General features: G+C 45.6%; 2 protein-coding genes across 2 annotated transcripts in view; one reads left to right on the top strand and one right to left on the bottom strand.

Moving 5' to 3' along the window:
• LOC131260408 (phosphofurin acidic cluster sorting protein 2) overlaps positions 1-4,859 on the top strand; it is a 38,368-nt gene extending 33,509 nt beyond the window's left edge. Inside the window, exons 9-11 of the mRNA XM_058262119.1 lie at positions 49-136; positions 209-325; positions 422-4,859. Coding sequence (XP_058118102.1) covers positions 49-136; positions 209-325; positions 422-552 — 336 coding nt within the window. The 3' untranslated portion in view covers positions 553-4,859. The remainder of the gene's footprint in view (positions 1-48; positions 137-208; positions 326-421) is intronic.
• Positions 4,860-5,102: 243 nt separating this feature from the next.
• On the bottom strand, positions 5,103-6,835 carry LOC131260409 (actin maturation protease). The gene is made up of 4 exons (XM_058262120.1): positions 6,729-6,835; positions 5,839-6,576; positions 5,615-5,711; positions 5,103-5,547 (listed from the first exon to the last, which is right to left on the bottom strand). The coding sequence occupies exons 2-4, from the start codon at positions 6,390-6,392 to the stop codon at positions 5,326-5,328; spliced, it is 873 nt and encodes a 290-aa protein (XP_058118103.1). The 5' UTR covers positions 6,393-6,576; positions 6,729-6,835; the 3' UTR covers positions 5,103-5,325.
• Positions 6,836-12,592: the final 5,757 nt, after the last annotated feature.

The following is a 12,592-nucleotide window of genomic DNA, read 5'->3' as shown; positions in this document are numbered from 1 at the left end:
TAGACAAACTGGATTGTAACGATTCGTTTGTTTTTTTGTTTTCGTCAGGTGTGGCGGCTACCACAAGCACCGTGCTACGGAGAGTTTCCGAACGGTTTGACGTTAAGTTTTGCCACCAAGGAAAAGAAGCAAAAAAGTGAGTGTTGAAGAAATGTGCCTCTGTATGACCTTGATCGTCTTCAAATGTCTGTTGTTTGATTTATTTTAGTTATGAGATTAGGCAAGAAGAAGGAAAAAGATCGAGATGCAGAAAAAGAGCAGTGCGTCGAAGGGGTGGCCCGGTTAATTTGCTCGCCAAAGCAGTCCCATCCAGTTCCACTGAGAGGTAACATAGCAGAAAGCGGTTAATCCACCGAATGTATCGTAAACAATCTAATGTGTTTGTGTTTTCCTCTCCACTTTCCCTTCCTCCCGCGTGTAGTGTACATCGACGGCACCGAATGGACTGGGGTGAAGTTTTTCCAACTTTCGTCCCAATGGCAGACACACATTAAGAACTTCCCGATCGCGCTCGTCGGTGCGCCGCTAGCATCGGCGGAAATGCTAACCTAGTCAGTTTCATCCTCCGCTTTGACGGAGCTACATCCACCTCCTACTCCTCATTCTCCATCGCCGTACGGTTGCTCGTCCACGCAGAAACAAGCACCACCCTTTGGCGTGCCGTTGCTGCCGATTTGCTCAATCATCAGTAAACTGCCACCATTGCCACGTTCCGCTGGCTGCGATCCACCAGTGAATCCCGCGCCATTCCCACCAGCCACTAGCTCCGGGAGCGGGGGTAGCAGCCATGGCCACAGTGGCACCACGTCTCGGCTTCTGCGACCACGTAGCTGGGCGGCCGTTAGCCGGTCGCGAGGTGATTAAATTGTCTAAATCGATCAAGCCTAGCCACATCCATTCACATCCTATGCACTGCAATCTACGGACGGTGCTGCCAGTGAGGTTGCTGCATTTCCTAGATTATGCGGATGTTTGGCGGCTCATTAGTGTGATTTCGTTTGTGTTTTATGGTGAAGTTTGCATTTTGTGCAACTGTTCGTTTACAGCTTTTTTTTTGCAATTATCTAAAAAAGAAGACGTCATTAGAGGACGCTTTTGCTCTACTCATCTTTTCCCTACACGTAGAGAGTTATTTTTATTAGTCCTTGTTTTTTTTTGGATTTGTGATAACATTAATTTCGAATGAGATATACACACTTCTTCACCTCACTCCCACTCCTCCCCTCTTCATGGCTACATCGTGCGAGTATTGTATCTACAGTTTCTGGAAATGTGTGTAGACCTCGGAAAACTAGTCTGTAGGGCAGTCAAGCCAAGTAGTAAGTGTTAGCAATGCATCGATGGAACAGGAAAAGGATATAATTAAATCCCGCTTCAATATCGAACCCCTTGTCGTAGGTTGCCTGATCGCGCAATATTACGGCATGCGACAAAAAAAAAATCACTCTTACAAATTGTGCGTTGCGAAAATCGACAGTGAAACGGCAGAGACTGTGTCCGTGTTTACGATGGGATCTGGCTGTGTTTCCCTCGAACAATGTCTGCATTTCTTTGAAATGAAGAGATAATCAAAACTAGTTAGTTTGTATAGTTGACAAACTCATACGCGTTAGCTGGCATCATCAACCCTCCTATAGCATATTACCCATGCGTGGCAGCATCTTTAGGCCGACCAGTGGTAGTTTGAATAAACCCGCATCCCGGAGCCGGTAACCCCCATCACAAGTATTGCAGACATTAGTAATATAGCATGTTTGCATCCCGCACGGGGGATAAAATAATAAATCGATTACCGAATGGGTATGAAATATCCAGTCATTTTTGAACATTTTATTTCTATTAAGAGGCAGTGAGATTCCGCATTGTAACGGATCCCTTCGGTATAGATACGAGTAGCAATAAATAAGAAAAAAAAACACAAAGCAACCGCTGGATGCCCATAGAAGGAGGACGGTATTGTTTTTTAGAACCTTTACAGACTGCAAAATTTGTCATAGTTCGTCTTGTTTTATTTATTGTCAAAAATAATGATAAATAAGATCTTATATTTGTAAAAATGGATATGTGCGAAGCAACCAAAGCACATTGCATTATGCTTATTGTGTGCCGAAAGGGACACAAGGTGCCGAGGTCGCTGTGTAATATTGCAATAAAGAATGAAAACCGGGAGAGTAAAGGAATGCATACAGGATGAAGGTCGGATGTGGTATATACTAAGGTTGGAATTGGCAGAATTTTGCGCTAGCGTTGTAGATAGTTGTGACGAACTGCAGTAGGCAGTGCCATCAGGTATGAACTGCAACAAGTAGACCGAAGAGTATCTAGGTTGCTTGTTACCATTCTTACCTAACATCACAGCCAACTGTTGTTCGCAGCAATTTGTGTTCATTTTGTTTGGTTGCCACACCGTGTGCCAGCGTTATTGGAGCATCATATATCACGCATTAAAAATACACCAACCGAGCGGAGAGTCCCTCTCCAGACAGTTTTACATCGTATAGTTGTATACCCTGCGACGGAAAACCCCCGCTGACCGCTGTTGCCATGCAGTATTCGTGATTAGCAAAACAATTCACCATATCCCAGCAGCAAGCTCCCCGCCCTTTACCGTCTAGCGACACGGCGATCAATGTTGGTACGAGACCCACCGGCGCCGACCCCATATGCTCATAAACAAAACAAAAAATAAATAAAAATAAAATATGTTCGTTGTTTCAACAGACGCACGAACACTCATTAATCAATTGATAAACAATAGCATTGGTCTTGTGCTGGATTATGAATGTCTATTACCTAAACAGTTATAGTCTCTAGCAACATGCCCTCAAGCTCCCGAACAGTAGCCAGAAATGGTGGTGACATCGCAAAAAAAAAAAGAATAAATACATTATAAAAACGATATAGGATAGAGAACAGGCTAATCAATTGTGAACAATAATTGGAGGTTCTTTACAGCGGATTTGGAGCTTCAGTGGAGTGTATAGTATTTTATATGATATTAAGAAAAGCTGAAATAAAAATAATAAATCGATTTAAAGCTGAAGGAAAAAGAAAAGCCGTAGAAGTCCTAGGACGATACACAACAAAAAAAGTGGAAGGAAAGGGATGGGAAGGCCGAAGGAATAGTAGAGCGTAGCAGTAGCTCCAACTCTAGATGGAGGATAGAAAACAGTAAAGTTTGGAAAATTGATATGAGAGATTGATTGATTGAGGGATTGAATGACGAATCTGATGGATCTGGAGGAAAGTGCATGAAGACGATCACTTCATGGACATGGATTTCACGGAAAGGATTCCCACTTACAAGCATCTACACATATCCCAAAAAACGGTGGAGAAAAAGCACGAACGTTGCGATGGACGCGCACTATGGCGAGGCGAACCGAGGGTTTGTCGTTTATAATGGCTGTGGTTAATTACCGGAAGATTTAAAAAAGAAAACACACACACATACACACATACATGGTTAGGCTGTAAGGATTCGGTATTTCATCATCGTTTCTGTCCCAATGGGGCAGAAGCGCTAAGCCATCAGCTCATCAGCTACAACTTTTATCATGCGCAGGAAGTGTAGGAAATTGTCCCCCTTCAAATGCACTCAAGAGTATAAGGAAAAGTAGGCCTCAAGAGTAGGAAATATCCTGTACACGTCCCGCGCGTCACTCGTATCCATAACGCATATTTCCGGAAATGAAGGCTTCAATGTTGTTGTCTACTTGTGTGTGCCGACTGTTTAGCGAGTTTTCTCCGCTCCGGGTAGCATGGGGCACGCGCGCCTATCTTTACTGTCAATTGTTGAGGATCGCATATTTATTCTAGAGAATCGGTCGGTTCCCTGATCAACACGGGCTGTATCATTGATCAGACTTACCGTAGCGTAGCTAAACGATTGTAGCATCCAACCCTTTACCTTAACATCTATTAGTACTATTTTAGCTGAATAAAAACTCATACTATACTACCCTATCAGACATACCGCTTTTCGCGGGGCAGCAATTACGCGCGCTTCTAAGGTAGAATTTTTCTCCGGCATATCGCTATTGCGCGTGAATTTAGGTTTAACATTTATCGATCCTGGTACGATTGTACATTCAGTAGTGTGTAGCAGAACACTTTTTCGACCTTTTCCTAGTTGAATAGTTTATTTTTCGTCGTGCCGTTTTACCGGAGTGGAAAGCAATTTGAAGCAATTCGCTTGCGCTAGCTTTCTTCAATTTCGGATGTTTCCGTGCAGCAATGGTTAAGCAATGGATGTCGTTAGGATTTTTGTGTGTAGATCTCACATTGAGTGATTTATTCGATCTTGTTTCTTTTTATCCATCACCTGAGCATCAGTTTTCTAACCGATGGCACGTACTCATAAAATGTCTCCGTTATCGATCGATTGACTGTCCCAGCTCATCAGCTAGGCCATATGCATTTTTGTCCCTGTAAATATGATTTTCTTGTCCATCCTCCGCTCCTTTGCTACTCACTTTGCATCACAACATAAACATTAGAACCAACTAATTTACCATTGCTTCAGTAGTTTGGCTGCAGTTATTTTTTTATCGATCTCTTGTTTTCTTTTTTGGTTACCTATCAAAATATGGCTAAGCAAACGAAAAAAAAGTGGAAATCAACATGGAAGGGCTACACGTAAACATATGAATTACATCGGTTAGTAAATAAATTAAAAAAAAAAACTGAGCATACCATACAACGGAACGGAAAACAATAAACGCAATAAATGTCAAACTAAAGAATTAAAAAACAATAAATAAAGGAAAACAAGATGAGAAACAGAAAACACTGGCAGGGAACCGCAGTGATTCAACTCATCGGAAGAGGGTTGGGACTGGGAAGTATGATGGTGGTGATGATGATCGTACCGATCATGGAAATCAAAGTGGAGAGCGGCCTCCGAGTGGTTCAGTCAGCATTGGTCCCGTTTTTGCACCGGCAACAAGGACAAATGCCTGGGGGTAAGGTGAGGAAACTATGTTAGACTCAATGTGAATAACGATGAAAAAAAACAAGGAGGAAAATGGAGAAAAAAAAGCAAATATCTCAATACTGTTTTATGCATGTTTTAAAACGAATTATATATATACATATATATATATATATAGCCAAACAAGAAAAAAAAAAGAAAATAAAGCTATGTGAAGTAAAATAAAGTTGAATATTGTCTCAGTAAATAGTTCCATCTGGAGGAATCTGCAAATAAATATCTATCTATGCACTGGGGGGGAGGAGGACAGTATGCACGTGCTGTACAAGTTAAACGTGGACTCGTCGGAGGGTTAATAGCGGTAGGTGGGTAGAAGGGTGGCGCTCGTGCGATCAGAGAACGATCTCGTTTTTAGCCTTGTAGTTTTCGATCATGATAAACTTGCACAGCAGCCCATTGCAGCCGGCCATGCCACCCTCTGGCAGGATGAACGTTTCGTTTGGATGTCCGACCGGTTGGCAGAACTCGACTAGATTGGCATTGCTTTTGGCCAGATCCCGCAGGGACCATAGGGCGAGGTTTTTCGTTTTTCCGTGGCGTGCAAATACATAAAACTGCAATAGAGAACAGAGGGGACTGCTTTGGGAGAAATGGCGCAGGAGGTGGACTTATTCAACTTACGTCTTCGAATTGGTCTATGAGGTAGCCTACGACGAGTGCCCAGTGCGCACGGTGACCCCGGTTGAGGCATGGCGTGTGGTTTTTGTCCGGATCGTAACTGGGCACGAGATGTTAGACGGGTTTGTTGAGTTAAGGAAAAACTATAAAGCTTTCTACGCATGCGTGACACACGGAGGGTTGGGAAAAACGATTAGTATACAGTATTATTTTTTAAAAAAGGATACGGCACTAGGAACATCGCTCCCAGGCGCAGCTTGATTTGTATGTTTGGGTCATCCATCCAGCCGTTGATCAGCGTGTGTGTGACTGGTTTGTATTCGACCAGATGGCGATTTTCCTCCAGCACGACCTCGAACAGGGCGTTCAGCTGGCGGGCGCTAAACATTTCACCGTTATTTGAGTAGCCCCGGGCGATGGCCTGCTCCAGGAGGGCTTTCGCGGACGGCGAACCATCGAAGATCATGCTGAGCGCCGTCAGGCCACAGGTTGGTCCGTTCTGCAGTATCGGCTCCACATTCTGTACCCGTAGCTCGCGGGGTGGCGCATACTGGCAGACGCGGTTCAGGAAGCACGCCTTCTGTATCTCCGGATACTGCGTCGCCCAGGCGCATTCGCCCGACGAAAGAATCACATTATGGTGCGGTTTACCGATACGGTTCCCGTTGTTATTGATCACATCTACGACGTTCAGTTCCGAGAGCGGAGTTTTGGACTGTTGGCACGGGGTGGCCGTGGGTGGTGGAGGTGGTGGCGGTGGCGATGTGGGACTGTTCGACATTGAAGGTTGGAGCACTCCCGGTGGTAGAAGGTGATGGTTAAGAGCGAAGGGAAACGGGTGCACTGGTGGCGGCTGCTGTGCTCGGAGCGGAAGGACACGCTTTTCGCGAAGGTGTTGTGTGCCTGTGCGTCCGAGGGGCACTTGGCAGGGAAAGTGGTGCAGGAGACAAAGGACGGTGGTGGCGCTGCACTGTCGCAGTTGGTCGTCGCAATAACAGAAGACGGATGGAAAACCAGTTAGATCGGAAAACGGACCAGTCAGTGGGGTGGGTAGTAGGGGAAGGTGTTTGGAAATTGTTTTGGGAAGCTGTACATCGGAAGGACATCCGTATCTCACCTCACGATGACCGCGAACGCGAACCACGGGACAGCAGCACCAGCGGCAACAGGTCTTACGAGCTAGAGAGCGGAGGAACAGAATAATAATAAACGAATGACATTCTTTGTAATTTTAGACCGTCGAAGCAGCATTCGTCGGAGAAAAAAGCAACAAAGAACTGTCAGAAATAGAACTACGCCTGAATGTAAACAAACGGCCACCGTTATACGTGCGAGTTGAATTCTTCACTTCACAAGTCCACTCTTAAACCCTTGGGGTCACAAGCTGCAATAGCCAATTTGGTCGTCTCACGCTAGGTACCACATTTTTTAAAATTCATGGTTTTTCAGATGATAAAAGTAGCAATGCTAATTCCAACTGCAGCACATGATATTCCAACAGCATAAGTGGACGCGGGCATGTTTATTATAGCTGTTACACTCGCTAGTTGCATATTTTGTGCAAGCACCTGTGGTGGGATTATGATATCAACTGCTGCGATTATCATTTCAAGTGCCAACGCTATAATAAAGATGATCAGGCTATAAAATCAGCTAATGCTGCTGAAATATCATTTGCTGCAGTTAGAAATAGTACTACTAGTTGAATATCATCTGAAAAACACTGTACATTTCACAAATGACAGCCCAAGGGTGTTCAACATACCAGGTAAGTTAATCGCGAATGAATCGCTTTGAGTTTTCTATGCAAAACTTGTACACAAGATTGCGTATTATTTTAAAAAAATTATGAACTTAACGGACATTTACTTCTTCATAGTTTTTTCCCCAAAAAGGGAAAATAAGAGTGATATAGTAATAAGTCGAATCGAAACCTTGGGTGATTTTGAACCTAACTTTGACTAAGTTGGGGGAAATTTGGATCAGTCTCAGTTTTTATGAAGTTATAAACTTGTTAATGAAAGAAACGGATAAAATGTTAGCATATCAATTCACAAACAGCTCTATTGGTTTCAGATAACATGTATGCTAAATTTACACTGAAAATTTTATTCCAATAAATAAAACCTAAGGTGACTTATTTTTCCAACCCAACCGAGGTAAGGTAGATGTAGAGATAAGGAAAAATAACGGTAATTAAAATACAATTTCGGTAATAATTCAATGATGTATTTCTTGATCAAACCATTCTACGATGGATAACAAAAAATAGCCAGAAGCTTCACAATTCAGCTGACTGAGCGTTATATTGCATTATTAGCATCTGATAGCTAAATCTAAAAAAAACAGCGCTAGAGGACATGTTCTTTTCGTTCCGCCAAAAGAATTCATCATGACGGACGACAAATTTCCAATCGATGTTCGAACAAACCAAAAATCAAAGATAGCAGGGAAGCAGGGGAAATGCATATAAAACATGAAAATCGCTCACACGACAGTCGAACTCGACAGGTAGAGAGATAAAAAAAACAAGTCTCTAATAAACAATGACCACCCAGGAGCAACAAAGGCAACTGAAAGGAAACTCCTCATTCATCTCACCTGCCGAACAGTGTTTTTCACGCCTCCAGGCACTTTCACCCAGCTGTGGCACCGGCGGACCGAACGACAGATCGAACCGGTCACTTAGCCGTCCGCTTTTGGATTGGTGCTGTTAGGAACTAAAGTTTTTCCTTCAGCTGGCGGTTCCCGCAGCAGCCGGCAACAATGAATGGCAGGAGGAATACATGATTTCTACCCAGCACTCCCACGAAGGCGAGCAGTTTAACGATTTCGAAAGTTTCTCCTGCCGATCGATGCTCTATGGTGCGTAGCGACGAACGGTTGCAGGATGCGATTGCGATTCGAATAGTCCTGCTGAGTAAGGTGAGCCAGGAGGGTGGGGAAAACGAACGCTACAAAGCTGGAGGAAAGATAGACGGTTGGAGAACCGAGACGAGCGAAGAAATAAAAGCGACATGGGGAGAACGCACGTGGTTCATTTTTATGCGTCCCCCAATAATGGAGCGACAAAGCAAATGGAGAAAAAAGTCAGCCGCGCCGAGTGGAAAACGGAAACCTCAGGCGGGTCATCGGCGCTATCGGATGCTTGGGAGCGTTCGACCGTACCGGGAGGTCGACTTTGACCAACCGAGCATGGTCTGAGATTACCGTACGTGGCAAAGTTATTGCACCATTCGTTGTTTTGTTGTTTAATTGTACCCGTGAACTGTTGGTTTTCTCAATTTTCTATCTCTTAAATAAGCAAATGATATGTTCATCTATTTTAAATTTTGTTTTTTTTTAAATTATGGTAGTATATTTTTTTTCTTTTAATTTCCTAAATTGTAAATAGGCTTACATGATTTTTATACTAAACCAAATTAACTGATCTTAATCTATCGAAACACAAAGTAAACTGGTTCAAAATGCAAAGACTCGACAATACGCACCACACACTGGTCAGCATACGGATTGTTCAAAAAGGTTCTCGTGAAGAAAACCGGAGGCAGAGCAATGCAAAAGTTAAACCACTCCGGAAACGGTCGAGTGACAAAGTCCCAGCGGAGGAAAAACCTCGTCCGACTGTCGCCAGCGGCGCGACCGGCGTCCGCAGGTGCACCAAACGGTAAACAATCGGAAGGTGCCTATTTCGCAGTTGACTTCTACGGTTATGGACTTTTATTGGGGGCCACATCCAAACGGCTGCTACTGCCGCCTTCTACGACGCCTGGAGCTCCGTGTCGGTTCTAAATGAACACATCCTAGCCGTTCGGTTCGCTCGTTCCAATGTCACCCGGTGATCCCGGAGCGTTTTCCCAGGAACTACGACCGGCATCCATCCGAGGCCGGTTCGCGTTCGGTCGTACTGAGGTCCATTTTTACCGGCTTGACACCAGGCACACCAGAATGCACCGGTCTCGAAATAACTGCCGCCGGTCTGGGACAGTGTGTGATTGTTTTTTTTCTTGCCATCCCACTTCGTGCCGGGAAAATGCTTCCCTTCTTTTTCTGTCTTTAGCTGCAACCGATGGTTTCACACGAGACGGCAGGAAAAACAACGGCAAGTCACCGATGGTGCAGTTTTCCATGCGGAGGACCAGAGGAAAAAATAGTTTTTCGTTCGCTTCGGTTTTGAGTTGCCCTCTGACGCTGTTGTTTTTTGTTGCGTACTTCTTTTCAAACTTGTCTTCAGTGTCCACTTTTGTGCAAGCACACTCGCTTCGCACGCGAAACAACACGCAAAACTTTCCGAGATGGGACCCGGCAACGATGGGGGTGGTTGTGTGGCTGTGTCCGAGTTCATCGATAAGACTCGGGAAACTCGATCCGAAACAGAGTGTGGGCAGAAAAAAAAAACGGGTGAAAACCAAAGCGGTAGATTCTTTAAGCACTTTTTGCAACAGTTAGCACACCCCGAGCGGGGGGGAATGGTGGCGATTCAGGTTGGAATGTCTGTGCGCTTGTGGAACTTCAATGGCCGACACTTAAAGCCATCGTCCAAGCCTACCGCTTTAAGCTGGACACATCGGTGAACATCGCATTGTGAGGTTGTATAACAATCGCTTCAAGGGGCTTCCGGTTCGCATCCGGAGCAAGGAATCAGATCGTTTGCTGAAGCGATACGTTTACGTTACCAGTTCGATGTGGCCAATATGTTTTTTATTCCGGAATTACTTGGTGAGTAAAATAAATATAGTCGTGCAGCAATGCTTTCTTCCAATGCCGGCTTGCTTGCATGCCTACCTACGCCTTAGAGTAATAATAAATCTAACGGAGCAGAGTAAGCAAAGGAGAAAACGGGAAGATGGTGTCGGGATCGACGATCGATGTGGTTTACGGTGCCACACTTCCTGGTTACATTTTGACCAAGCTATTGATTTCCAGCCACAAACTACAGAGGATTTGCCCAGCTGCACCGAAGAAGCTCCATGTCGATGGTATAAATAACCGTAATAGATCGATCCCTCTCATTAAATAGAGCTTAAACAAATTGAAATAAACAGCACCGGGTGTGAGCGAATCTCATGGACTCGATTTCAATATTCCAACGCATCGGTAGCTACCGTGCGGCGATTTGTGGAGAGTTCTGGTTCGGTGTCTGAAAGCCAGCACTTTTCCATGGAAAACACGTGCTCCGATGGAGGCGCATGGTGGTTCACGGTGGGACAAAATTTCAATGGCAATCGGGCGGACCGTTTCATTCAAAACTGACCAACCGCAGTTAAGAAGCAAGCAATGTTGTTCAGATTTCATATTGCGTCAACTAACATGCATACAAAACAGGATGCTCGGGCTAAGAAATAAAAAAAGGTGGAACGTTCCTCGGAAATCTCCTAGCGATCATAACTTTCCGGTGGTCGCCATAGCCTCCGCTGTAGCCACGCAACACCCTCCAGCATCGATCGTCATATCGTATCGTATCCAAGGAACTGCGTTGGATTGCGTGAATAAAATTTCCATCGCACGAAGATGTCCCCGAACGCGGTCGCTTTGGTGGCGAGGAAAATCCGGTCCGTGGAAGAAAACAACACCATCGGCGATGATTGGTTCAGGGGGAAGGGGGAAGAGCCACCCGAAAAGCACTCCGACGAAATCTGCAAATTTGAAACGTTAACGCCACCCAAACCGGCCATCGCAATCGGGGAAGGCCGTCCGGAAATTTTAAAGTCTCGCCCGACGAACTCGGCAGCGTTTGGGAGTTAAATTCTCAAACAGTCCTTCTGGTGATATTTTTTATTTCTTTTATTCCCCCCTCTCTCTCCCTCCTTCCTGCCATTTATCGGCCAATGCTTAGGATCACGGTTTTCGGGGGTGGTCCTGACGACGTGCGTCGTCGCGGGCCCATAAATAAACCGATAGGCAATCCGGGATCCGGGAAGCAAACATCACGCCAGATGAAACGGTGGGGTGGGTGGGGGGGAAAAATACAAACATTTTATGATGTCCCAATGCCCGAATCGGTCCAACGGACCAATCTCGCCCACCCTGGGGTGAGCTTAGACTTTGCTGTTTATTTTTGGTTCTGTCTCGCTGCGTTTTGTTGCTCGGAAAAGCCCTCTCGGTTATGGAGAAAAACACGCCCCAACGCTAACGATAACGTTCCTTCACAAAATCGCCCATACACGTACACACACACACACTCATACGAATATACTCCAGAAGGCACAATAATATTTTAGCGATCCTTTGGGCCTGGATCCGGTCTGTGCTCCTGACGTCCCGATGGAGGAGGAATTGAACGTTTTATTGATGGCAATATGATATAAAATCCAAGTCGTTCGAGGTGGCGTTATCCCTGTGACCCTACTGTGAATTTCGGTGCTCACGAGCGTCCCCACGGCTGAGAGAGCGAGGTGACCGGAAGTGGGTGATCCGCTTCGTCGCTTTGTATGAGCGCTCGTGTGCTCGTGTGTGTGATGTGTGGATGGGAGATGGGATGCTCTTGTGTGTGCGGACTTTAGTCCGCTTGTGTACCGACCGCGCCGGAAGCTCGAGGCAAACAATCGATTGCCGTTGTAATGTTTGATTTTGCAGCTCAAACATCACGCGCCGGCAAGGGTCAGTGCGGTGGAGTCGGGCAGGAACCGTCTGGTATGGGCACGTCCTCGCCGGAAGCTGACCCGAGGAGGAAGCAAATAATCTAATAACGTTCATTCTCGGGGCGTCACTCGGTGCCGCTAGGGGGCCGAAGGACACCGTTATGGGGTCGCAGTGTTAAGGAAGCCTAGAGTCGGCCCGCCTGGCACGGGAATCGGTGGCCACTTTGAAGATTAACGCAAGCAGCAACAGCTCGCCGGGGGGTTGGAGATGGCTGGGAAGGCAGTGAGATCAATAAACTGCAGCCCAATGGCTGCATAAAAGTCTTTATGGCGGACGACAACGGTGACAACGTCGACATGGGCGACGACAAAGATGGCACGGATCAGCGTTTCTCGCGGC

This window comes from Anopheles coustani, chromosome 3 (assembly GCF_943734705.1).
Source record: "Anopheles coustani chromosome 3, idAnoCousDA_361_x.2, whole genome shotgun sequence".
Lineage (NCBI taxonomy): Eukaryota > Metazoa > Arthropoda > Insecta > Diptera > Culicidae > Anopheles > Anopheles coustani.
This window is presented reverse-complemented; position numbering and strand designations above follow the sequence as displayed.

Coding starts and splice junctions, on each gene's coding strand:
- LOC131260409 (XM_058262120.1), bottom strand. CDS start 6,392: ATGTCGAACAGTCCCACATCGCCACCGCCACCACCTCCACCACCCACG. Junction 5,712..5,838: donor GGAGCGATGTTCCTAGTGCC/GTATCCTTTTTT, acceptor TCTCGTGCCCAG/TTACGATCCGGACAAAAACC. Junction 5,548..5,614: donor TCATAGACCAATTCGAAGAC/GTAAGTTGAATA, acceptor TCTCTATTGCAG/TTTTATGTATTTGCACGCCA.